We start from the raw sequence: 25,281 nt of genomic DNA, 5'->3' as shown, positions 1-25,281 counted from the left end.
TAACACTTTGCTCAGTCCTTGGCTGATCACGCACTCTTATCCCCCATTGCCGCACAAAAGAGATCTGCGGCAAACCTGTCGCGTCCAACATCGGCTTCCGTGTCTTTGCACGTTCCAACCTCTCGTCGAAACTCGGCCGTTTGCTTACCCGATTCTTTCATGATGTCGTGCATGGTGCTGGCTGTGCCATCCCATGATAGAATTGGAAGTGCTTGCAGCTTTGGCAGGGCACCACCGTCGGCCAACGTGTTCAGCATATCCACTTGCGATCCGGCATCGAAGCTGCTACCTCTCTCTACTTCAAGTCGTGCATTTGCTTCAGTCTTATCGCGCCCGTCGGGCGCATCGGGTAGATCAGCATAGACCCCGACAATGACATCTGCCGTTTTCTTGCTTGGATATGCGATGAAATAGCCGCGGAGCCGACAAAGTTGCAGCATGTACTCCAGCCAGGCCGGTTTACTCTCTGAAACTTCCTTGGACTGCGCTAGACCGGGCAGTGCAGTGCCTGCTTTTTGTGCCTGTAGACTATAGGATACATAGCCGTGCAGTTCAACCCACTTATCACCGAAGACCAGCATGGCGTCACTGCTGGGTGCTTGCCATACAAAAGCTGAGCCGTCATCCGATGTAGAAAACGGCTTGCTATTGTGTATATGAGTCTTTGGAACAGTGAATGAAATGCCAAACATGAGTCTTGCAAGTTCATCATCGTTTGCAGTTGTGCCATATCGCCTCTGGAGAAGCGCGTATTTGACGTCTGTTCGCATTTAGCAGTAGCTTGACAAGTGGTAATCATCAGTACATACAGTGGAAGAATTGTGGAGATACCTCAGTGTGAGGTGATAAGATGAGAGCATGGCTCTTGGTACTTTCACTTGGCCAAAACGACTCAAGCAAACGAATCACACTCTGGCTTGCGCTGGGTTTTTCGTTCTGAATGCGGTGCCGTAGTGTCAGCATTTTTGGACTGGAACCGGCGAGCCTGGGGGCGGGCCATTTGAAGCTGGTGAGGAACCTCTCTAGCGAGATATCGAGAGTCGGTGGTAGCTCGACAGTGATCTGAGGGATGCTGTGGCCAGCCAAGTCAGCCGCGGCAAGTGATCGTAGCAGACGCTTTAGGTTTCCGGTCCCTGTAGGTGGCGCATGAATCAAAATGTCAAAATGCACGTCATTCCACTCTGCGTGAATCAGTCAGCCGTTGTTTGTTGCACCGCCACCATGGGCCGTGATACATCAGCACTTACTTGCTAAGGCAGCGGCGTCCAGCTGGGACATCCATGAGAGACGAGACTGAGCTCTAGAAGGAAGCTCTATCAGAGTGGTTGGAGGGGCATCCGTCATCTGATCCTTGATTCCGTCCAAAAAGGGTCGATCTTCGGTAGAGGAGCCATCCACAATCACAGAGAGGGGTCTCAAATAGGTTGTGATAAAAGCTGCAACAGTTAGACGACATCAGCGCTGAGTTTTGTGGCCGTGAGGCTTACACATTGCACGTGCATTAGCTAACGCCAAGCGGGAATTGCTCAATCGACGACTTTGATCAGCGCGCGCATCTGTAGCAATTGTTAGAGTGGTCGTGCTGGTGGAAAGTCGTCTGCTCACCTATGGTCATGATTTTGCAAGACTCGTGAATACCATTGAGTTTCAGTAGATTATCCAACTTGATATCGCTATCACCAAATAGAGCAAACAAGACGCGATCGCTTTGGGATCCTGCTCTCTCACACGCCATTGGGAGAACGGTTGCTGCGCTCTGCACGTTCGATGCCGCGAACATGACGGTGTGGACGCCGGCTTCGAAAGGAGCCGAGATCTGCCGACGAATAGTCGCAATGAGCGCGCTAAACTTCAAAGCTCCTTTGAATTGTCTCGCGTCACCATGCAAGCTGTCCTCGGCGGGGGTGGTAAAAGGGTGGTCGGCAGGCTTCTCGGCGTTGACTGGGGGCTTGGGCGTTGCCTTTGGCGCGGTGAGTTGCGTCGGCACGCCCGGTTTTTCTTGGTCTTTGTACCGATCCTGTGAGTATGGGCGTACAGTGTCTTCCTCGGGTGAGTAAGTCATATGGCGAAATAGAAAGACCAAGGAGACGACGACAAGCAAGTAGGTGGCGTAGCGGAGCCCGCGTCGGCGCGGTGTCCGAGCTTGCCAGTTAGGACCATTGTGATGGGGAAGCTTTAGATCGTCGTCTTTTTTGGCGAGGCTCTCTCTCCGCGCAAACCAGTGATGGTTGAATGAAGACGTCATGACGCCTCGTGGGAAGCGCAGAGGCTCAACGTCGTTTGTGAATGCAGGTGTTGATCGGCCGAGGTATGTCACATTGCGTCGTAGCGGGTAAGATGGCAAGCAACGGCGATTTTACGAGAACCAGATCCGTTTCCTGTCCCCTAACGCGCAACAAAGGCCGGGAGCTAAGTGCTGTAGTCTGCCTCACGACAGAATCGTCGAGAGGCGAAGTTGTGGAAGTAGCTTGGGGGGAAAGGATGAAATGTCGTTCTTGGCGGACTATGTGGTAGCTTCCCTGAATGGACTGGTGCGCGCCACGTTAGCTTTTATTAGCGGGCTTGGGCGCGCTTGGGTAGGCTTATAGGGCAAGTTTAGGTGCTGTGGGTCGGCCTACGCCCTGCTCTCCAGCGGCCCATCTCCACTGTAGCTGCTCCCGCTTCCCCGCTGTGATGCTAACCTGTGCCCCTGTCAGGCAGTCTCTCCGCTGAAGCCACCAAGGACACAGAGGGCTTCCAGTGGAGCAGCGCCGACCGCCATCCACAGAAGGGTCTTCTTGAGAGGGGCAGACAGGGGAACAGCGGAAAAATAATAAAGCAAAATAAAATAAAACATTTTTCAAAGGTTTGGTGGGGCAATAAGCACCACCCTCGACAAGAATTTTGTTTTCTTCGTCGTCGGTCGAGATCAATTCACCGCCCACTATTGATTGCTCTTTTCCAATCCCAGGGACAATTCTCTGCTGATACAGACAGGTCTTGGAAACAGTGAATCGACGCCCTCTTCGCCATGGCCAAGTCTAGACGCAATCGCGCCGGTGCGCGCAAAGATCCCCTTGCGAAGCAAGTCAAGCCGCCTTCAGACCCTGAGCTCGCTGCCCTGCGCGAGACCAAGATTCTACCCGTCATCAAGGACCTCAAGAGCACCGATACCAAGAAGCGCACCGCAGCTGCTTCTGCAATTTCAAACATCATCCAAGATACCAAGTGTCGCAAGCTGCTACTTCGCGAACAGGTTGTTCATACCGTCCTTAGCGAAACCATCACCGACACGGCCCTTGAGAGTCGCGCTGCAGGATGGGGAATTCTCCAGGTGCTCGCGCAAGAGGAAGAGGCCGATTTCTGCATCCATCTCTTCAGATCCGATGTGCTGACGGCCATTGAATACGCTTCCAAGAAAGTGAGCGACTCCCATCACCATCTCCGTCCGCGCCGTCTACGCTAACTGAACCTTTAGTTCATAGAAAGAATCACGGCCACCGAACCCGACTTCTCCAAACTTCCAAAGGCTGAACAGCACACAGTCATTAGCATCGTTGCCTCTCTCCTATCTCTCCTCACAGCTCTGGCCGAGGCCGGTGACGATATCCTCGAAGCCATCGCATCGAACACAACGCTCACACAGCTCCTCGTTGTGCTCATTACAAGACACGATGACATCTCAGGCGGGTCAGATGGCGTGTCCACGCTTCGGACCGATGCATTAGCCTGCTTAATGTTGCTGTGTGAGGATAACAACAAGTTGGCAAAGGCTATCAGTACCGCCGGCAACAGTACTTTCGAGACGCTCCTGTCTCTCAAAGACAAAATTGATGGTGAGAGCGTGTTGGCTTGTGCTGTATTGCACAACCTCTTTGCCTCGCTGGACACGTCAGAGGATGATCAAATACCAACCCCGGGCGACCAGTCCATCTTGATACCCACTCTCACCAAAGTCCTGTCTTCTTATTCTGCCGATGAGCCGCCGCCGGCTGGCGAGAGCTGGTCCGACCCGGCTCAGTACCAGCAGCTTGCCCTCGAGACCCTTGCCTCTATCGGTACCAGTTTGACTGCTGCTATGGGTGGTCCCACGGAAGCTGCCAAAGTTGCAGGCACGAACAGAGGACCCTCTCAGGGAGACAACGCAGGCGACGACGAAGATATGAACGAAGCTGACGATGGCGTCCAATCAGAGAGTGGCGATGAAGGGATGGGTGAGGAGGAAGATGATGACGAGATGACCCATGAACAAATACAAGCCGACATGGATATGGTCCTTGGTGGCGATGATGACGAAAATATTGACGATCTCCCTGTTCTTCAAGCTCTGCTACAATATGCGCTCCCCGAGCTCATACGCATCGCTTCTTCCCAACCTTCAAATGACGTTGGCATGTCCATGCAGGGCCATGCCCTCTCCGCCCTCAACAACATTGCATGGTCTCTCTCGGTCGTGGACTTTTCCGAACCCCAGAACGCCGGTATCCTCGCCGCTTGGTCACCGGTTGCAAAGTCCGTCTGGGAGCGAGTCGTCTCTCCGATTCTAGCTTCTGATACAGCCGATCTTGGTCTTGCTACACAGGTGACTGGTCTTTCCTGGGCCATTGCCCGTGCCCTGCGCGGTAACACACCTCTAAAGGCTGGCGAGCAGGGCAAATTTGTCACACTCTACCAGGCTACTAAGGGCAGTGCCCAGCAAGAGGCACGGTCCGAGGACCCATTCCAGAGTCTCGGCGTCAAGTGTATTGGCGTCGTCGGCCAGCTCGCGCTGGATCCGTGCCCCACAGACATGAACCGCGAACTCGGCACCTTCCTCGTCACCGTCGTCTCGTCCCTACCGCAAACACCCGCCGCGGAGGCTGTCGAGGCGCTCAACCAGCTCTTTGACATTTACGGCGACGAGGCCTACGCCTACGACGCCGACGTATTCTGGGCAGACAACTTTGCGAAACATCTTGAGGCAGCCATCCACAAGGTTCGCACCATGGCCAAGTCAGTAGATAAGAAAACTCAGGCCGAGCTGAGACTACGGGCCGATGAGGCCGTCATGAACTTGCAAAGATTCATCGCTTACAAGGCCAAGAACAACCCCAAAAATTAGGACATGTAAAAAATATCAGCAAAAGAGACAATAGAAGCATTCAAGTTTATATATCGGTCATTATTGGATCCGGCTCTGATCAATTCAATCACCCGTCCTCAAGCCACGCACCTTTTTAGTATAAAGTATTGGATTTTCATATTCCCAACAGATCCTCCCAACAGATCCATCAAGGCGCCACGCATCCCAGCAGGTACAAAATTACTCTCCCATACAAATCCACCATCAGCAACGCTCAAAGACACGATACAAGCCTTTCAAGCTCGCCACCTCCAGCACTCCACCGTCCATGAGGGAGCGCGTTGCCACCAATCTAGTCTTGAACGCCGGAAAGAAGATATGCTCCACGGCCCACCGCACATGCTGCCGCCGCTTGCGCAGCTCTGGGGGCAGCACGTCTGCGTCCGCGTCCGCGTCGGACGCGGAGCCCGGCACCGGCGCCGGAGGGAGCTGCTCCGGCACGTAAAATGTGGCCAGCTCGCGCAGGAACGACTCGAAACAAGCGCGCTCGCCGCTCCAGTCGACGTGTGGACCGAGACGCAAAAGGAAGCGCGGCAGTTTACCCATGGGTGGTGTGTAGCCCTTGACGAGGAGCGGCAGCGCGACGAGCTCCCCGGCGGGCGAGATCTCGAACGAGAAGTACTCTTGCAGCATCTGCCGCTTCTCGATGAGCCGGTCGCGGACGCGCGCGACGATGGCGGCCGCGTCAAACTCGTCGTCGCGGGCACCCAGCAGCGCCTGCTCCTCGGCCGCCGCCAGCGAGAGCAGCTCCGCAAGGTCCAGCGGCGGGCGGAAGCGCAGAGCGCCCATGTTGCCAAAGTCGGTCAGGCCAAGCTGATAAAAGTACTCGAAGCATGTGTGGCCGTAGTCGACGAGAAAGAGCTTGACGCCGCCCTGGATGGCCGCCAGGCGCCGCTGCTCGTCCACGATGCCCACAAAGGTGTGCGTGGTGAAGATGTCCGTGAGCTCGTTGTGGATACTCTCCCGCACCTCAGCGCGCAGCTGCTTGACGCTGCTCAGTGCGCAGGAAACGTACTCGCGGTCGACGGTCTCGTAGTCAACAGGCTCAGGCACAGCCATGGGCTCGTCCGCGCGGCCGCCGCTGCCACTGCCGCTCACCTCGCCCGATTCTGTTCGGGTAAACATGCTGGTAATCTTGCGCTCAGATGTGTCAGTACGAACCAGATCATTCGAGTTTCGCCGCACGCGTTTCCCACTGGCCAGTACTGTATCTGCCGGCCGTTCACCATCTTTTGCTGCCAGGTCGGCAGGCCGCGCACCCGGAATTAGCGTCTGGGTTTTGAATGTGCGGCTTGTATCCACTGCCGTGAGGGCCTCGGTAATCTCATTGCAGATATCGTGAATGATTTCATCCTCGTTGAGAAAATGTACTTCTTTCTTGGTGGGATGTACATTTACGTCGACTCGTGCGGGGTCAATATCAAGACTTAGATACACGAAAGGATGCCCGCCTTTTGGCAAAAATGCCGAGTATACTTGCTCCACGGCCTTTTTTATATTGGTCGAGTCCACGGCACGGTGATTGATGAACAAGACCAGAGTTGTCTTTTTGATATGGTAATTGGCGTTTGTCACCAGCGCACTGGCCTTGAAACCCCAACGCTCATCCGAAGCAAATACCTCCACTAGCTCGTTTGCAACGCCTCCGCCGTATATCTGGCGCACTCTATCAACTGCAGACGCGGCTGCTGGTATCGATAGACTTGTCGATGATTCGCCGGCCTTCTTGCAGGTAAACCCGACACCGGCGGAGTGGATAGCGTAGCGCCCAACCATGTCTATAATCTTGTTGAACTCGTCGGCATATGACCGGAAGGCCTTGCGCCTCGTAGGTATGCTGAAAAATAAGTCTTCAACCGTGATTTGGGTCCCGGGGCGGCCGGCGACGCCTTTGGGCTCCGCTGGTTGACCTGGCTTGCTAGGCACAAGTTTGCCATCCAAATAATGCGCCCGCCAGGCCATGGCCGAGTCTTTTGTCTTCGTAGTTACTGTGAGATGCGCGATATGACTGATGCTTGCAAGGGCCTCTCCCCGAAATCCGTAGGTGGATATAGCCGTGAGGTCTTCAAAGGCAACAATTTTTGACGTCGTGTGACGCTCACAAAGAATGGCAAGATCATCTTTTTGAATTCCGGACCCGTTGTCAGTAATCTGAAGGAGCTTCAAGCCACCGTCCTTGACGAGAACCTCCAGTGCAGTGCTGCCCGCGTCTATGGCATTCTCTAGAAGCTCCTTGAGCGCGTGGACTGGTGCAACAATGATTTCACCCGCGGCAATTTTGTTCACCACATCGATATCGAGAGCCTTTTGAGGATCAGTGTTTACTCAGCTTGAAACTGAACAGACGAGCTTTCTTACGCGAATCCGACGTGGCGCTGCAGGCTCATCGTTTTGAGTAGTTGCCTTTCGTTTGGTACCAGCCACAACGTCGACATCCATCAGATCAGCCATAACTCCAGCACCGCCGGCTTTTCCTGGCCTAATTTTGGTTCAATCGCCTTAAATTTCGCATTTGCGTTAAGCCACGCCAGTCGCCGGGGATTGGGGGGGCTACGTGGCAAACGCGAAGTTCGGCAGTGATCGCATCTTGACCCGCACCGCGAACACATCACGACTTCACGTGACGGAGCTCTACACACCTTCAGTCCCGAGGCGCCACTCATTTTTATCAGGTGCACGTAAGGTCTTACAAAAAATCCCTTTGAATATAGCATTTTTATAATATCTGATATCTAGTCTAACGTTATCAAACAAGTTTACACTATCCCTTCTTTGTGCCATGGCGCCGGCTGATAGCAGCGCTCTCATGGCTAAATAATCATACAATTGTCAAATGGGTAGTTCCCCTGAATACCATGCCTTCAATTAAGTTCCTGTATTATTGATGAGTCCTCCGATGCTTAGTCGTCCATGCTTGTCGTCTTTTTCTGGCGTATGGCGGGCTCGCTCTGCGAACGACCGGATTGGAGGCAGTGTATATTGAGAGTCACTCAGTCGGGTACGTGTAGAGGTCCCCAGCTCACTCCGAGGAATTTGCAGAAGAGTCGGTCTGCTTGGTTCGCCGCCGCGTGGCGAAGGCGAGTAGATGGATTGGTACGTGCTGTGGGGTGAGTTTCCTTGAGGCGTCGACTGTCTTGAGATTCCAACTTCTCTTCGTAGAACCGACGAGCTCTCGCCAAATTGGCGGCGAGCGGAGTCTATTGGTACAGGAGCGCCATAAATGGATGACGCATGTGGTAACGTATGCCTAGCAGTGTGGGAGTGCGGAATACTATGCTGGTAGTGGGGACGTGATTGACCAGTGAGCAGAGCCGCGATGAAGAAGAATGACCCTTCCTTGAGAAGACAAAATCGAATGGGATATGACCGAGGCTGTCCATCGTAAGCTCTGAAAGTGGCATACGCTCGGTGGTTGAATTCAAGACGATTGACAAATTCTGGGGCAAAGCTCAAGGCGCGTGCGGCTTCATTGCCCTTGTCAAAAATTGGCGGCAGATATGTCGGCTCTCTTCTCTTCTGCTCGGCATTCATAGCAGTGCAAAGCTCCATCATGGTTTCGGACGTCTCGGGCGCTACAATCTCCATGATGCTCCTTCCAACGAAAGTGCTGGTGCCGACGGCCTCTGAAAACGATGAAGATGCCTTAACTATCTCCATATTTGTTCTCATATAGAGAACTGGTGCTTCAGCTGGCATTCGAGATTGTCCGTCTCTACGGAAGCTTGAATCGGCGGAGACGACACGGGATAGATATTGGGCTCCTGGAGCTTCGGGAGATGGGAAAGCAGAGCCCGGGGCAGATCTAGGAGTGCTGCTGGGGCTATCATAGCGCGGAAGTCGTCCCATTGAAGCAGGTCGTATACTTGGGCCCTTTCCGCCGTTGCCATCTTGAGGGCGGCCAAAATGGGTGGCATCCATCCGAGACTCGCGGTCATCTCTCAGACGAGGTCGCCCCCGCTTCTTGTGTCGAACATCAACGCAAGTATCTTCCTTACCATGGGAGACACATCTAGCGCAAGGACGTTGTGCATCGCAGCGAAGGTGCGCTTTCTTGCAAGGAACACATGCTGAAGCGACATGACCTTTCGTTTTGCGCTGTGATCTTGGAGATAGCGCCCGGACACTGGAGTCAGGCACAGAGCTGTGGGGTTGCGATGTAGAGTGCTGAGGAGTTATTAATGATGCAGCCGAGTCATATGGCATTCTTGACGCGCCATGCAAACTGCCGATAGACTCGGGTGAATTGTAAGTCAACAGCGGCGGCAGTCGATGCCCTGATGAGCGACGGATATCTACTCCACGGGAAGTGTCCTGTGGATATGTGTTCGATGGTGGAAGCAAGCTTCTGGGTCGATTTGAAACACTCTCCCTTTGTTGTTCGCTCGACCAACCTGCCCGTAAAGCATCTGATGATACTCCGTGAAGGGGACTGCTACCAGAAGAACACAAATCGTGAGCAGCCCGTGACGGCTGAAATGGTGGGGTCCCAGACATAGGCGGTGATGGATATCCTCCGTGTCTGACAACCTGTTCTACTCTTTGTCTTGACGGATACAAAGAGAGTTGCCTCTCATGGAATAAGCCGCTTGGAACGCCGTGGCGATTGCCCGGGGGGAAAGGCGCACTCTCCACGGGTCTGCTGACAGAGAGCATCGAGTGGGCTATAGATCGTGTTTTGCTAGATTTGTAACTGTCCACCAAGCTGATTTTTACAACACTCGCGGTGAATGTCGATATTTTAGTCACAATCGGAGGACTGGTTCCCTAGCCAGCAACTATGCGAGCTAACTTTGGCGCTTCGATGGAAAATTGCGAAAGTTCTGCGGGTTGCGTGGCTGTCGCAAGCTGAAATTGATCGTGTTCACTCCCCAGAGTTTCCGTACTTGTACACGAATAAGAGAAGTCGAAGGGGAATTTGGTTGAAACAAACCGCTTTCCTGGTGGTACTGGCCGTTTCAATATCTTCGTGCAACTTTGTGCTGCCTTGTTTCGGTTGTTCAGGTCGCTTCGTGGACTGTAACAGGAACAATGTTTTCTTGGAAGAGGTAACAGACAGCTGGTAGTCTTCTCAACAGTAAAGACCGTGGCAAACTATTTTGCTGAACTCGGAACCGCTCCAATCGGATGTACAATTGTCTGGCTTCCTGCCGCGTTCGTGTTGGAAACGAAAGTCGAAAACGGACCCGTGGCGTGCCGGGGATATATCATCGAGACCTGGATGCAACAGCTGGATTATTCGATAGGTTGCGCTAGCGCGGTATTTCAGGATGATTCAAATCACTGCTATTCCGGGTGATGCTAGTCGGCGCGTAATATGACTGGGGCGTATTTTCCGTCAGTCCCATTCGAAAGTTGAAAGACAAATATCTGCGATCAATTGAGCCCGATATGTCTCAATAAAGTCTCGCAAACAAAGGGCCGATCCTGTGACTCTAGAATGAAAGCGCGCCAGATGGGGCCAATGTCTCTGGTCTCGGGCTTAGCTTGCGGTGGCATGCGTAACCCTTCAGAGCCAGCGAGTTCCCTCAGGTTGCTGCCTCCAGGTAGGGATTCCTCCCCTTGGTTTTGTTTCGCTGTTCGAACCGGTACAACTCGGGTTGCTGACGAGAAACGAACAAGTTGGGAAGCGGCGTGGAAGGAGGAAATTCTCTCAAGGCTGAGGACTACTGAGTAGGAGACATTACCGATGCCACATACGTGAAGAACCTCGAGTACCTAAAGTCTGTCTGGCGACGAGAGGAGGACTGCGCCTGGCTCTCAGGAAAGTATTATTCAGAGGAATTGGCAAAGTGGTACCAGGAACGTTTGGAGAGCGGCCAAGGAGCGACGGTGCTCCAATGTCGGCAAGATGTCGAAGCGTGGGAGACGAAGGATTCAGCCGCTAATCTAGGTTTGTAAGATATCTCAAAGATGCTTGTAGCAAAATACTCGAAAAGGAATGTGCCCAATAGATATAAAAGTGAGGACCGATCGACGACTGAGGTCGGGAAAGCTCCAAGACGGTTGGGTGGAGAGGGGATCAAGTGTATATAGTGGATGGCGATCTTGTGAGAACTCTTGGCCCTCTGGCTTTTCCACGGCCAAGAAATGGCATGAGCTTGAGCAACGGGCAACCACCGAATTCCAGAAGGACGAGAGGTGAATTGGATCCGTAATGGGTGGCAGGAGGGAAGGGTCTGCAACGGTTGCGGATTGTGCCTTGTCATGCACAAGAAGCTTAATGGAAGGACAAGGGAAATGATTGAATAGACGGGCTCGGGCAGTTTCCAATATGTGCTGCACTCCATCATATTATGGAGTACTGTCACGGCATCACCGCACCACACCTATAATACCGTGGTGGCGTGGGTGCATCTGCTACGGGGGGCGTCTTCCCAAAGACAACAGTTATGGAGTACGGGGGACAGGGCCTTTGAGGCCACCCCATGTGGGCTGCTTTTGTGTTTCTTGGACATGAATCACAAGCCCAGACTCTCGTTACGGGAACTGGCCCTGGCACATTGGCCGGGGGGAGGGTTGGTGCACAACTGCCCAACTTGGCAGCTACTGGCACATACGTTGACTGCTAGCCTGTTTGCCTGTTAGTCTGTTAGCCACATTGTCATTAATGACAATGGGGTCATGCCTGACGGAGAAAGGACTGGGGGACCCAAAACACACATGGGTTGACTAGTTAGTTGGCAATACCGTCTACCGAGTATCCGTCCGGTCGCCGCCCTTGCTCCCCACTGGCATTCAGTGTCTTAGTATCCGAGGAGAAGGGGAGAAGGGTAACAATCGGAACAAAATAGTTTGCCCATGTCTGCAATGGTACGAGCTTGTCATTTATTCAAATGTTTAACTTTGGCTCTGTTGAAGCCCGGCACATGCCATTGCGGGCTTGTCGGGCGACGGACGCGTGCCTTGTACGCCACAACGGTTGAGGGGGTTGACAGGGAGTGGTCCAAGTATTGAGATACTGAGTAGACGGCGCAAAGCCAGCCAGCCACGCCTGGAAGTCAGTGTGCGGCAAGGTGCGGATTACAGTTTACAGAGGTACCATGCCAAACATGACTTCTACACACGCCCAAAGGCGAGTTCTGACTCTGACGCCAAGGAGGAGCTCATGAGTCGTGATGGCTCCCATATAGTCGCCGAGTGTCCGATTCCTTCGGAATTCAAAAGAAGACCCGACCAGAGAGAGGAAGTTGCGTTGGCCAGCAAGCAAACCGCACAGGAGCCGCACAGGAGCCGCACAGGAGCCACACAGGAACTGCACAGGTCCCAGCAAGAGGCGAACAGGCTAAGCACCAATCAAGGCCGTTCCATGGCTAAGAAGACGGTCACGGCACCATCTTATCATGGTTGTATTATTATCACCAGCGATGCAAAAACGGGCCAGCGCATACACGCTATTTACTGAGTAGTACTCCGTAGCAAGTACGGATTACGGACTACTGGTATGCTAACTAACTTAGCTTCTGCCCTGGCGTGAACCCCAGCAGCACATCCTGTTTGACCCTTCTCGATTAATAACTTCCGAGATTGTCTCCAGCCCCTAGCGCGCGCCATAATGCGTCTTTGCCTCGGGGAAGATGGGTCCTGGTGGCTTCGCAATCGAACCAGGACAAGCCGGGCATGTGGCATTTTCGGGCTTGTACGTAACAGCGAACGCCTCCTTGGCCGACAGGGGCGCTAGGATGATAAAAGCTGGCCTTTCCAGATTATGCGGCCCCCTTGCCAGTCTCAGGTAGGGCTTGTATGCCGAACGGCACTCACATTTTCTGTATTGTTTCCCGCCAACGAGTCAGGGTGAGAGACAGTGCAAAAGGTCATGTGGCAAAACATCACTTACCGAAGGCGAGGGAGAGTCGCTGTATGTGACTGATGATGAGCCAGCTGCCAACAATAGCAGCACCGACTACTGATACGGATACTAACTAGGGCAGGGTAGGTAGGCTGGCTGGCAACGAATTCAGGGATCCCTATCGGACACCATCATCATTTTTGGTGGTGAAGCGGCCCGCTACAGTGTGGGCTTTTATGGTCCCTCGTAAGCCGTTGAGCGAGTGGCAGAATTTTCCTTCGGGAGCCTTACAAGCCTCCTATTTGACAAAGACGGCTGACACAAAGCCTCTCGGTAGCCCCATAGCGCGATCTACGCACAGGGAGGGGGAGTATTGGGCTCTGTACAGGCGATCTGCTGCAATGAAACACTAGACGACGGGGCAAGCAGAGGGCGAAATGGAGCCGCCAAGTTGAACAGTAGTTCGTCTGACGGCTCAATCTCTCTTGCCCACGATCAACACTCTCGCAGTCTGGCTTGCTTGACCGTTTCTCGAGAGTCTAAGCTCGAAAAATCAGTCCATAAATCTGCTGAGCCTGTAGATCGTTCCATCTCTCAACCCCCAACCCCGCCATCAAAGCGCAAGCTGCGCGGGGCCGTGACACGCCGGGCAACGCGACCATGGCCAACGGCGAGGGTAACTTTGGGGGGGGGGGGGGGGGGGGGGGGGGGGGGGTTCATGGGAAATGGACTTGCTAGGAAACGTTGTCGATGAAAGCAGTGGGCTTGCGCCAGATGCAGCTAGTGTCCGTGGTAGCCTGGTAGGGGCATCACTGCACACACGGTTTCCTGACTACTGAGATGAGACGAGCGATGGAGTAGGACACTAAAAATCTACTGAGTATTGCAAATAGACTACTTAACTACTAGCACCGAGCCGGCGTCGTAGCTCACATTCAGGGCGGAAATCGATACAGTGCTACGTTAGCATTCAATCTCATTCTGTGAAACAAGACAATCAATGCACATGGCACACTACACTGATGCTCATCCGTACTGGTACAGTATTCAGTTTTGAGTTTGTGAGTTTCTCCGGCATCTGCCAGATGCTCTTCAAGCCGTTTCGGGACATGTCGCCCTCGCGGGTGTACCACTATCATCAACACTGCAACCTCCACCCAAGTAACTTCCTCCGCGCGTCGCTTGGCATTACCTGTGCAATGAATCGACTGGCTCATTTCAGCAGGCGGACGGGCGGTGAGACGCTATACGTCTAGCCCCTCTGCCTTCCGAAGGCTGGTGAAGAGGTGTGGGAATCTCACCACACTGACCTTGGCCACGAGACGACCGGGCATTCTATGTAACGCTTAACAAAGGCTAACCCAAGCCACACGACTGCTGAGTAGTGCCAACTGACTGGCTATTTCTCCGACATCCACCTGTACTGGTAGGCAGAACAGGGAAATTCTGCATTGTCAGTCGCGTCTGGCTCCGCAGATCCATGCTCTCTGTAATAGTACTATGCTCTGTACTTTGGGTTCCTCCGGCCTGCGACAAAACCTTGCTCTGTAATTTGTAGTGACATTACCCGGCACATGCCTCCTGCTATGGCATTGTCATCGCGAAGGAGAGATTAACTACCACGGCATGGAAGCGTACGGCTGGAGTCAGGGCCTGCATTGCGTCCTGAATTGCGGACCACACTTGCCCCTATCAATGCGGAACTAACAATATAGTACGGATTACAATGCCAGCTTGGCGTGGTAAAGTGTCTGTAGCAACAAGCACACCCTGTGCTGCTAGTCAGGCGTCGACAATGCAGGTAAAATAGACTTGCGGCGCCGTGTCCCACGGAAGAGTGAGTTGGTGTGGGTGAGGCCGCTGTATAAACTTCATCCATACGGGGGACCGAAAGCTACTTCTCCGGTTGCAAAATGTGCACCCCGAAATGCACGCCCCCTGGGCGGAAAAGAAGAAGAATTGTTACCGAACGCCAGGTCGAAATCACTTGGCGTTGCGCTACCAATGAAGGCACAAAGGTTGGGGCGAACAGCATCTGGAGACCACCCGTATTTACGCATTGAGAAGAAAAGTGCCCTTCGCCCCGCCCGAGATACAAGCTTTCACCAACGACGGCGGTTCGGAAAGAAGTTGCGTCACAGGCTCTACTTGCAGGACGCTTACACCGTTCATGACTGCACGTATTGGTCGAGGGAACAGGGAATACATGGCGAGAGCGTGTGAAACGAGAAACGGCAAGGGCCTGGACCAGTCCGCCACACCTTATACCAACAAAAGCCGTACTTACAGGCTCTTGATTACTTACGGATCATGTCTTCGAGGGTCTGACCTTGGCTCGGCTGTCGCTGCTCGCCCTTGACCAAGCTGCCAATCATATCAGTACTAAGTTACAGTACATACCTGGGCGCGTAATTCTACATGTCTGGACACAGACCGGGACTGCTGCTGGAGCATCGGTCAGCAAAAATAGCCCTTTCCGAATTCGCGTTGGCCGTTGGCCGCCCAGATATGGCATTCTTTCGCGGTCAGTACACCCACCGCCCGCGACGCCGCGACTATGCATCCGGGCCTCACTCTAACCGGGTTCGCCATGATGGATATGTCGTGCTGAGCCGTCCACCTCCGGCCTTTCTTTCATCTTGGCCCAGCCTCGGGCCAAGCGACTCGCAAGTCCGGGAGAAAATATTACTCCCCGAATGCGACTCGAGCAAAACGAGATACCCAGCCCGTGCCTGTCAATCCTGTGAGAGTCATTCCTCAAACTTTCGGCCTAGCATGTTTGACTCGCCTCTTGCGAGGGGTGCGACGCCAAGATCAACCCACCACGCCGGAGGAGAGACCCTGGACCTTGCCGTTGGAGAGTGGGCAAGTCGGCGATTGCGTTTCCACCAACCTTGAAGAGCAGAAAAGTATAAACAGACCCCTACCACAGCTTTACGAATCGGCATCCACGTTGAACGACTACAGCCACTGAAAGCGAAGGACGGAATGAATGCAGTTTGCTATTCTCGTTTCTCTCCTGTGAATGCCTATTATTAGTACAGGCATCAGATGAATGCTGGAGCCAATTTGGGTGCTCTGGATACATCTACAGTCTACGTACTGGTCCCCTTGCTACCATAGCTCGGTAATGGCTGCGACAGGGTTCGTGATCAGAAGGCGGACAAGGCAGCGGTGACTGGCCTGTCCGCTTCCCAGCAATGTTACATTTGGTGTGCAAGTGCGCAACATTCTGTAAGTAAATGCGACTCTATTCCAGTCTAGTAACCGCGCCAGTAGGGGAGGCTGTCTCTCACAGATAAGCTTTTCAGAAAAAGAATTGAAAAAAAAAACACAAAAAAAACACAAAAAGACATGTACTTTTATACTAGTTGTCGGTTTGTCACTATTCTTGTTCAGCGCAATGGTCTAAATGCAACTATCCGTACAAGCTCCCAGCCCTTGAGCATAATATGATGGCATTCACTGCCTTGTCGACATTCCACTCACATCCTTTGTTCATGAGCATTATTTGCGATGCGTAACTGGTTACGATGTTGCAAACTGGCTATAAATTCGCGAGTGACTGGGCGCCAAGTATCGAAGCGCACCGCCTTCTATCTTCCGTCGGGGACCTAACATAAGCGTGTTGGACAGGTCGGCCGATCACTTGTTTCACAACTGTAGATGCTGGGGAGCCCGTTGTACCATCCACCATCCAGCTGAGGCGACGCATTGACAGGCCGTACTGAAACTCATGCCATGAGGGTTTGCTCACTTGCCTCTCCGTCCAACATGTGTGCTTACTTGTGAGGTATCGCTGGCTCCAACGATTGACCCCCCTTCGCAAAGAGAAATTGTCGTATAAGGCAACCCATTTTCGCTCGTACAAGAGTTCATGGGCACCTTGTAATAACCTTTCGGCATAGCAAAGCAGCCATAACCCTCAGCTATAGCTTTGCTGCGACAGCGATGACAGGGCGGCAGAGGTCGTCTGAGTTGTCGCTTATTATAATTTAATGGTTGGCCGAGTGGCCCAAGCAGGACGCCAAGGCACCGTCACTGTCTCTCGTAGCCTCGAGAGTGCAACATGTCATGCAAGAGTCAAAATGGTTGGTCGAGTACCGAGTCAACAACTCACTTGCATCCTTGTCCCCCTTTGCGACTATCAGTACTTACCCACCACTGACCAGCAACGCCCTGGTCGCCGGGTGTCTTCCTGGTTGGCATGCCGCATTTGCTGCAATCTTAGCCATCGAGTAAAGATCCCCATCACAACAGGCACGGGATAGTACGCGCTCTAGCATGATTTTCGGGGCGTGGGGAGGGGAGGGGGAGGGGGGGGTCGGTGGACCAGGCTGGGCGCTAATGAGAAGCTAAATACTCGGTAACTTACGTCCACAACGGTTTTCTCTTTCCCCGAGCTGCAGAGCATGATCCCAGGCAGGTGAGAGGGAAGAAGGACCCCCTCCCCTTCGACGACGGGACATGGCCAGCCCGCAACCGAGTCGACGTCCAGCGCGTCACTGACATGTAGCGGGCAATGGAGGAAATTGCTCAAAAGCGGGCTTCGCCCCGACTGGCCCCGGCGAGGTCTCTTGCTTCGTTTTTTTTTTATTTTTTTGGCCTCTTTCTGGGGCAAGATCAGCCATCGTACGAGAATGAGCTATGCCCTGTAGGCTGTCGGCGGCTTTTATCAGTACTCAGACCGAAGGAAGAAGCACAGGCCACACGACCCTAACTTTTGTCCTGCTGCCCAACCGCCATCATGCCAATGTCAAGCATGCTATGGAGTACTTAACGCGTGCCACCCTCTTCTAGATTCCAATTCGAACAGGCTATCCGTCCCCTGAGCAGTAAATTTTCCGACGTCTACGTCAGCAAGCTCGGTACCGCAGACAATGGGCACCGAGATGTGGGTGGACTCTCCTCACCAGACCGCTCATGCCTGGGACGTAGCTTTGGGTGTCAAACATTTGAGCTTTACTTAGAAGATTCCAGTCTGCATCGCATAACGAAGTAAGTAGCTGCCGTAAATAGCTAATAAATCACTGCCGATTGACAACAACCGGATGAAGACTTCGTCTCGCGACAAGCTCTCCGTTTGGTATACCCCTGCTTCGTGCAACTGTGTACTTATGCCGCGAATCGTGCGAATCGCACGCACTGCCACAACATTCAAAGGCCGACTTGGTTGTGGTATTTGTAATGTCTCTTCTTCTTCTTCCGGAGTAGTGTTTGCCCGTCCTGGCGATGTCACCTTGGAAAAATTCAGACTCCGCAATGCAGTTTTAGCTATGACGTTGTGTCTGGAAACGGTCAAAATCTCCTACAAGGGTCTCTCCAGCTATGTAGAGATTTGTCTTTGCCGAGGGTTTCGCTTCTTGTGAGAGCTCACAGCGTAGACAGGGCCGTTGAATTTCCGCTGCTGGCATATCTCGGTCCCGTTACTGGAGGGTTGGTTCTATCAGGGCTCGGGCTGGGATGTGTTGTTGCTTGACTACTGCCGAAATAGCCATACCAAGACAAACATTAAATCCTACGGCATTAAAGAAAAAACCCTCTTCTCGTCATTCTGTTCTAATGGACCCCTGCTGTACCCGTTTCATGCGAAGTGTAAGTATGGGACGTATCAGTACTAACACTGGCACAGCGCATGCACATAAGTAGGATGTACATATGCGGGCGGTCGGCGGTTCCCATAAGTAGCCGGAGGCCTTTTACTGGTATTGGTGAAACGATGCAGCATTCTCGCAGCGCAGCTCTCAGGCGTGCTGCACTCTCTCCTGCGTCGTGGATTGTTGATATGGACCGCTGCAGACAGAGGGCTTAATGTCTCGGCGACGGAGGAGTCTCGCGGGAGAAGCAGCTGTGACCGCCATGTTCCCTCAACTCGACCATTATCCAAGGCCAAATTTTACGACAGAACTCGGCGTCCAGAAGCAATCAGGCAAGGGGTGGTTAGGCAGGGGAGAGGAGGTGTCGTTGTCCCACCGGTCGGCTGGGAGGGGGGGGGAAGACGTTGGCCCGGCCGGGGAGGGGGGGGATCTGAGCGGTTCATACTCCAGTGCTGCGCCACAGCGAAGCGATGAAGCGAATATTGTGCGACGCACTTTCTGCTACTCTCTTAATGTGCCGTTGCTATATCAGTATTTCAAATTGGCCCAACCCTGTAGGCTCTCCCTCCCCTTCACGTCCGTGACAGGTGGTCGTCATACGACCTTTGCGGACGAACAAATCCCGTGTTGCCCAAGGAGTCTCGTATGTGTGCCACCACGGCCGCGAGAGCGTATTACCCTATTTGCCGAGGAAAAAAAAGGAACGGAGGCAGTGCGTTTGCTGGGCCAGAAAATCTTCCACGGATTGCTTCTAGTCGTGTGCGGGTAGGCTGCATGCCGGCCATCGTCACCCGCCAACAGTGGGTAAAATGCAGCTGTAAAGTATAACTAATAAAGACAATCAATGTCTTGTCCCTACGGGACGCGGCAACATAACAACGACGGCTATATGGAAGCGTCCCAGTCGATATCACCGTGGACATGATTCGCTTCGTCTCCACCGCCGTGGCACCCACTCATCTGCGTTTCTCCGGCAGCAGCACGTACTGGTAGCAGCATTTAGGATGCAGAATTAATTACCATGCATCCCGGTGTGCTCACATTAATGTGCTGCAGCTCGGTACTCGAGTCAAAATATAGTCCACACTGCTGTGTCATTACTGGTACTGGTATGGATAGAGGGAAATAGCTTGCCAGACATGTCGCGATTCAGATGTAGCAGCAGTCATTTACCCCTCCCTACCAAGTACACCGACAACGGTAAACAAGACCCATCATGGCGCGAGTCACCCACATCAAATTACCCCAGCCTCTCGTTTTCTGTTCACTAGAGGCGGTTTCGGCAAGATCCGTGCGTGTGCTTCAACTGCAGCGGTTTAATTCTGGCATAGTGACCCTGGAAGCCTTGCTTGCCCGGTCCATGTTGACAGGGAGGGCCAGCCAACTGGAAGGGGAGCAAAGAGGGCAAAATACATTGGTAACAGGACGTGCGGCTGACGGAACCAGGTTCGCGGAAAGCTTCCGAAAATACCTTACCAGTACTTTTTTCAAGAGCCACGTGCTACCCTGCATGAACCATTCGTCGTCTCGGGACAGGGAAGCTGTGGTGGCTTGTGTGTTGTGTGTTCTGTGAAGTACTCAGTACTGCGACACCGCAACCCAGACGAATACTACCTAGTAAGTAGTTTCGGACTTGTCCCGGCATTGTGATCATATGTTAGAGTTAAATTTACGATAAGATGCGGTAAAGCAAGACACCATGTTCTGGAAACCAGGGAAGCCAGCTGAAAAAAAAACCAAAAATCATCCAATCGCTATGACAAAACTTCACCCGTGCAGAATAATAAAAATAGAACAAATGCATCCATCATACAAGCACAACAGTCTTGTAGCCTTGAAGCTACAGTCCGTAGGCCGGCGCACTCTCCAAGGTTCACTCCCGTAAACAGCCGTGTACTCAGTATGCTCACAGTCTGCTTTCGATACCAGCAAAATGGTTATCTCCAGCCCAATGCGAGTATGGCCATACGACTCGAATTGCTTCCCAAACGTGGCTACAGACATTGCGTGTTAGTTGAATCATTCTCCAGTATCCATGAATAGTCCATGGTAGAGCTGCACACGATGCGCGCGAGTCGACCTACCTCACGTGAATAATTTCCAGGCCATCTTTGACCTCTTGTGGAAGGTCTTTTGCCTCCTTCTTGTTCTGGGCAGGAAGAATAACAGTCTTCACACCAGCCCGGAGTGCACCAATGAGCTTCTCTTTGATACCCCCGACAGCAGTCACGCGACCACGCAGCGAGATCTCGCCCTGTTGATTTTTCCATATCAGTATACGTCTTGTGGCATAACTAAAAGGGGGCGCTACTGTACGTACCGTCATAGCCATCGTGGGAGGTACCGGTTTGCCAGAGAACAAAGAAATGAGAGCAATGGCTTGTCCAATGCCACTGCTTGGCCCGTCTTTCGGAATGGCGCCCGCGGGACAATGGACATGAATGCTACGATTCTTCATGACATCAGCAGAGGGCTCGTGAGTAAGGCCAAGCTCAAACGCATGTGCCTTGACCCAAGTAAGTGCCACCTCGACACTCTCTTTCAGAACTGTGCCGAGCTTGCCGGTGAGCTGAACAGTTCCTCTTCCAGGCATGTCAGCGATCTCGATGAAGAGAATGCTCCCATTGCCGCCTGTGCTGTATGCAACGAGGCCAGTGACGATACCAGGCCTGCTCGTTTTCTCTGCAATCTCTTCCTCATACTTCTCAATGCCCAAAATATCTTCCAGATCTTCCACGCTGAGCTCACGCTTGTAGTGCTCAAGGCGACCGCCATCCTTGGCCTCGGCATACTGCACAGCCTTTGACCGACAAACGGATCCAAGTTCGCGTTCAAGGTTTCGCACACCGGCCTCGCGAGTGTATGACTCGATAACCTTGGACACAACATCCTCGTTGAAGATGACCTGATCCTCGGAGAGGCCGTTGGCCCGAATTTGTTTGGGAACAAGATGCTGCATCGCAATATGACGTTTCTCCAGAGTTGTGTATCCGGGTAGGTAGATCATCTCCATACGATCGAGCAGAGGTGCAGGAATGGTGTCCAAGTTGTTCGCAGTCGCAATGAAGAGAATCTTGGAAAGATCGATGGGCATTCCGATGTAGTGATCTTGGAATGTATGGTTCTGTTCGGGATCAAGAACCTCGAGCATAGCAGCTGACGGATCGCCATGGACACTGGCCATGCCAATCTTATCGATTTCGTCGAGCAGGAAGACTGGATTGGCAACTCCAACCTTGCGCAGACCTTGAACGATGAGACCGGGCATGGCGGCGACATACGTACGTCTGTGACCACGAATTTCGGCCTCGTCACGGACTCCACCGAGGGAAATGCGATGGAACTTGCGGCCAAGGGCTGTGGCAACTGACTTGGCCAGGCTGGTCTTGCCGACACCGGGAGGCCCAATCAGGAGCATGATGGGAGACTTGTCCGTCATCTTCTGCGACTTGTAGACCTGGAGCTGAGCAGCCTCAGCATCGGAGTGCTGGTGATCTTGTTCAGTATTCGGGTCAGGTTGGTGAACAAGAGCTTGTTCCGAGCGCATCTTCTGGTCAACCTCATCGTTGATGGATTGCTTCAGACGAAGCACGGCAAGATACTCGATAAGCCGCTTCTTGACCTTTTCAAGACCATAGTGATCGCCATCCAGCTGCTTCCGCGCCCGCGTTAACGTGTCGGGGCCGAGCCTGTCATCCGTGACAGCCGCCCAGGGAATCTCCGACAGGGTCTCCAGCCAGTTGCGAGTAACCTGGTACTCTTGATTCATAGGCATCATCTTCTGCAAGCGACGAAGCTCTCGGTCCACTGCCTTGGAAACTTCCGGCGGGAGCTGGGCGTTTTGCAGCTTCTTCTTGAGTTCGTCAATCTCGCTGGCTTCTTGATCCTCGCCGTCGTTGCCACCCTGCATATTACCACCGGGTGGCGGCATGAATGACATGCCCGGCAGGTGCTGGGGAGAGTTGGGCCGTCGAACGGGATTCTCGCCGAGTCGGTCGAGGATTTGAACGGGCACAGACGTAAATGTTGTGATTTTGAAGTTGTTCTTGATGCCTCCAACCTGGCGTTCGAGAAGCTCAATGACCTTTGTGATTCTGACTTTGACATCGAGTGCAGCGAGGACACCAAGTTTCTCCTCGTGGCTGGCCTCGACGAGATTTGCCATGAAGTCAGCCAACAAACCAGCCTCCTTGATCTCTCTGCGCATGATGAGCAGCTCGAGGCGTTTAGTGACGGTGGGGGATAGAGTAGGGCCAGCCTTGGTACGCGGTAGCATGGAGGAGATTCGCAGAATCGTTATAAGTTCGCGGGACTGGGCCTTGAGTAGAGCAAATAGGTCTTGAAGCTGCTTGTCGGCGATATCGGCTAGGGAGTGTAAGCATTAGCATAGGCACGGAGTGTGGGGGTAGTGCGCAGAATACTCACTGTCATCATGGAAATATGTTACTTGGCCCTCAAAATATGGGCGCTCCCGAATGATCGAGTCGATTCGGATGCGCGAGGTTCCCTCGACACGCAAGGCAAATTCACCGGCACCTCGGCCATCGATGCCTATGATTTTGGCGGCAACGCCAAAGTGGTACAAGTCGCCCTTTTTTGCGGAGCCCGGGTTGACCTCTTCGATCGCAGCTGTGTCCACCTCCTCGCCATTGCTGATGAGAAGCTGGCCGTTGGGGCCGACAAAGGGAGAGTTTACAGGAACACACGCGATAGGGACGCTGTCAATGCGACCGTCGGGGCCCTTTGAGGCAGCGCGTTCGTAGACATGTGCGAGCAGAGCGGCGACGTCGGGGCGGCTGGACGTGACAGAGATTCTCTGGACCAAACCTGGCAGCAGGATGGTATCACGAGGAAGTGGTATCAGGGGTAGATTCATCTTTTGCGCCTTGCCCATGGCGGGGAGTGCGAAGCGTTTGTGCTGGGAGCAGGCAGCGTGTGTGGCGAGTTTGGGCTATGGAGGTAACGTGGACCCTGCAACGTCGTAGAAGAGGGAGGTCAGAACTTGGGTGCGTCTATATATGATATACAACAGTGTAAGATGAAGCTGATCTGTTTTGTCGTCAGGGAGTAAGTAGTTGAAGAGTTGATGTCAGATAACAAAGGCGGGACCTGGGGTGGTGCGGTCAGATGTCAGTTTAAGGTGGGAGACAGCCGAAATGGCCGGTATGGGACCTGGATCCTGAGGTGCCGGGGTTATCAGTCCAGGTAGGCAAGTTAGTACCTCCTCGGCGGCCTGCGACGTGCTGGTGCTGGCGGGCACCGGGCTTGGGCCATTGTTAGCGCACGACAGATTACTGGGTGGAAGCCTTTGGGGGGAGGTGTGGAGAATAGCGCCTCTACCGAGGCTACAACTTTGCGTACCTAGGAAATATACCCAGTACAAACTTGAAGGTACTTACCTTCCTACTTACTTGCTTACCTGCGGCGAGGCAACGACGCCGACGTGGGCACAATTGCAGCTCGAACTTTATTGCTTTCTTTCTGTCCTTCTGTCCTTCTGGACTTTTGCCTTCCTCTCTTTTCCTCTTCGCTTTTCTTGATCCTTCTCAAATCAAAAATGAAAAAATAAATAATGAAAGATTTTCCAGCCATTGAATCAAACGCTCAAGTTCTCAAATTATTACCCTACGTCAGTGATCCGGAGAGTGCATGATGCCGGCTCGTCAAAGCCGTCCAGCTACCTCGCGGGTTACTATTTACAGTGCTTGTAGCGCCACCGCACGTACTCCAGCGTCGTATCAGTAGTGCCAGCATAGCCGAGTCACGTGCCCTCTCTCGCCATCGACATGTGCTCGCTGCTAACCATGTAGACCCGATTTCAGGTCCCAAGATATCCCGACATCATACAGATAAAGCCCATGGCGAATCGTGAATGTTGACACATCATTCCCCGGCTCCAGATTCCGGTCTCGTACAATCAGAAGCGGGGTATGCGCACTGCATCTGGTCTCCTACCTGGCACCCACCCGGAATCGCAGAGGCCAGCTCAATGCTACCAAGTCGTGTGCAGCACAGTTTTCTGTGCCACCACGCGCGTCTGTCATGTCTCGGGAACTGTGGCCAAGATATGGTTCTGCCTTTGTCGTAGAATTTTCGTCGGATAACTTGCTCTATCAATGCACTATCATCACCGATTATCTACAGATTACTCCTGCTCCGTACCGGCACACCATTCGATCAGAACAGCATTGACGCCCAGATCATCGCAGCTAAATTTAGCGGGGTAGCGTCAAGCTACTTCGTACTATTCACGGCAGCCATTTTTAAACACCGAATGCCGGGCGGAGTTTTCTCGCACAGCCCTCGATGATTCGTTTTGTGCTCAAGCCTCGCACACGTCATGCACTGCTGTCAATGTCCAAGTTTGCCGCTCTTCACGCGCCTGGAGGAGAGTGGTCGATAAGTAATTTCTGGCTGGTTTTGAGCATGCAGTAGTCAACCTTGGCCATGTCCCTTATCTACCTCGATAGGCGGCTACCCTACATTCGCCCTACTCAAGTTGCAAGTACCAAAGTATATGGTGAAATATGCGCAGCAACGCAGGGCGATGTGATTCATTTACCCAGCACCCAGGTACTTTGGCATTTTGATAGGCTGGGGGCCTCTTTGAACACCACCATTGTGGTCATAGTTCTCGTCCTTGATAGAGAGAAACAAGCACAGCATCTACTTACTTCGATACCGCATGTGGGTATCATTTTGCCATGACAGGAAGAACCATCCGGTACCAGAGGCTACAATACTCTGGCAAAAGATCTCAGAAACCCAAAACATGGCAACATAGATCAATACAAACC

At 53.0% G+C, this 25,281-nt stretch overlaps 4 protein-coding genes across 4 annotated transcripts; 1 reads left to right on the top strand and 3 right to left on the bottom strand.

The window, feature by feature from the left end:
• Nucleotides 1-26: 26 nt before the first annotated feature.
• On the bottom strand, nucleotides 27-2,245 carry V2A60_003426 (uncharacterized protein; the record flags this gene model as incomplete). Its single annotated transcript, XM_083254761.1, has 5 exons — nucleotides 27-760; nucleotides 810-1,181; nucleotides 1,248-1,436; nucleotides 1,488-1,556; nucleotides 1,606-2,245. 5 exons carry the CDS (start codon nucleotides 2,243-2,245, stop codon nucleotides 27-29), a joined length of 2,004 nt encoding a protein of 667 aa, XP_083110887.1.
• Nucleotides 2,246-3,010: 765 nt separating this feature from the next.
• Nucleotides 3,011-5,080, top strand: V2A60_003425 (uncharacterized protein; the record flags this gene model as incomplete). The annotated part of the gene is made up of 2 exons (XM_083254760.1): nucleotides 3,011-3,400; nucleotides 3,458-5,080. 2 exons carry the CDS (start codon nucleotides 3,011-3,013, stop codon nucleotides 5,078-5,080), a joined length of 2,013 nt encoding a protein of 670 aa, XP_083110886.1.
• Nucleotides 5,081-5,305: 225 nt separating this feature from the next.
• On the bottom strand, nucleotides 5,306-8,758 carry V2A60_003424 (DNA mismatch repair protein MLH1; the record flags this gene model as incomplete). Its single annotated transcript, XM_083254759.1, has 3 exons — nucleotides 5,306-7,405; nucleotides 7,460-7,580; nucleotides 8,505-8,758. 3 exons carry the CDS (start codon nucleotides 8,756-8,758, stop codon nucleotides 5,306-5,308), a joined length of 2,475 nt encoding a protein of 824 aa, XP_083110885.1.
• An 11,806-nt stretch (nucleotides 8,759-20,564) lies between these two features.
• On the bottom strand, nucleotides 20,565-23,378 carry V2A60_003423 (Lon protease C-terminal proteolytic domain-containing protein; the record flags this gene model as incomplete). Its single annotated transcript, XM_083254758.1, has 3 exons — nucleotides 20,565-20,738; nucleotides 20,805-22,849; nucleotides 22,910-23,378. The coding sequence occupies 3 exons, from the start codon at nucleotides 23,376-23,378 to the stop codon at nucleotides 20,565-20,567; spliced, it is 2,688 nt and encodes an 895-aa protein (XP_083110884.1).
• Nucleotides 23,379-25,281: the final 1,903 nt, after the last annotated feature.

The sequence above is a fragment of the Cordyceps javanica genome, chromosome 2 (genome assembly GCF_051103115.1).
Source record: "Cordyceps javanica chromosome 2, complete sequence".
Taxonomy (NCBI): Eukaryota; Fungi; Ascomycota; class Sordariomycetes; order Hypocreales; family Cordycipitaceae; genus Cordyceps; species Cordyceps javanica.
Note: the sequence above shows the minus strand (reverse complement) of the source record. Positions and strands in the feature narration are given on the sequence as shown.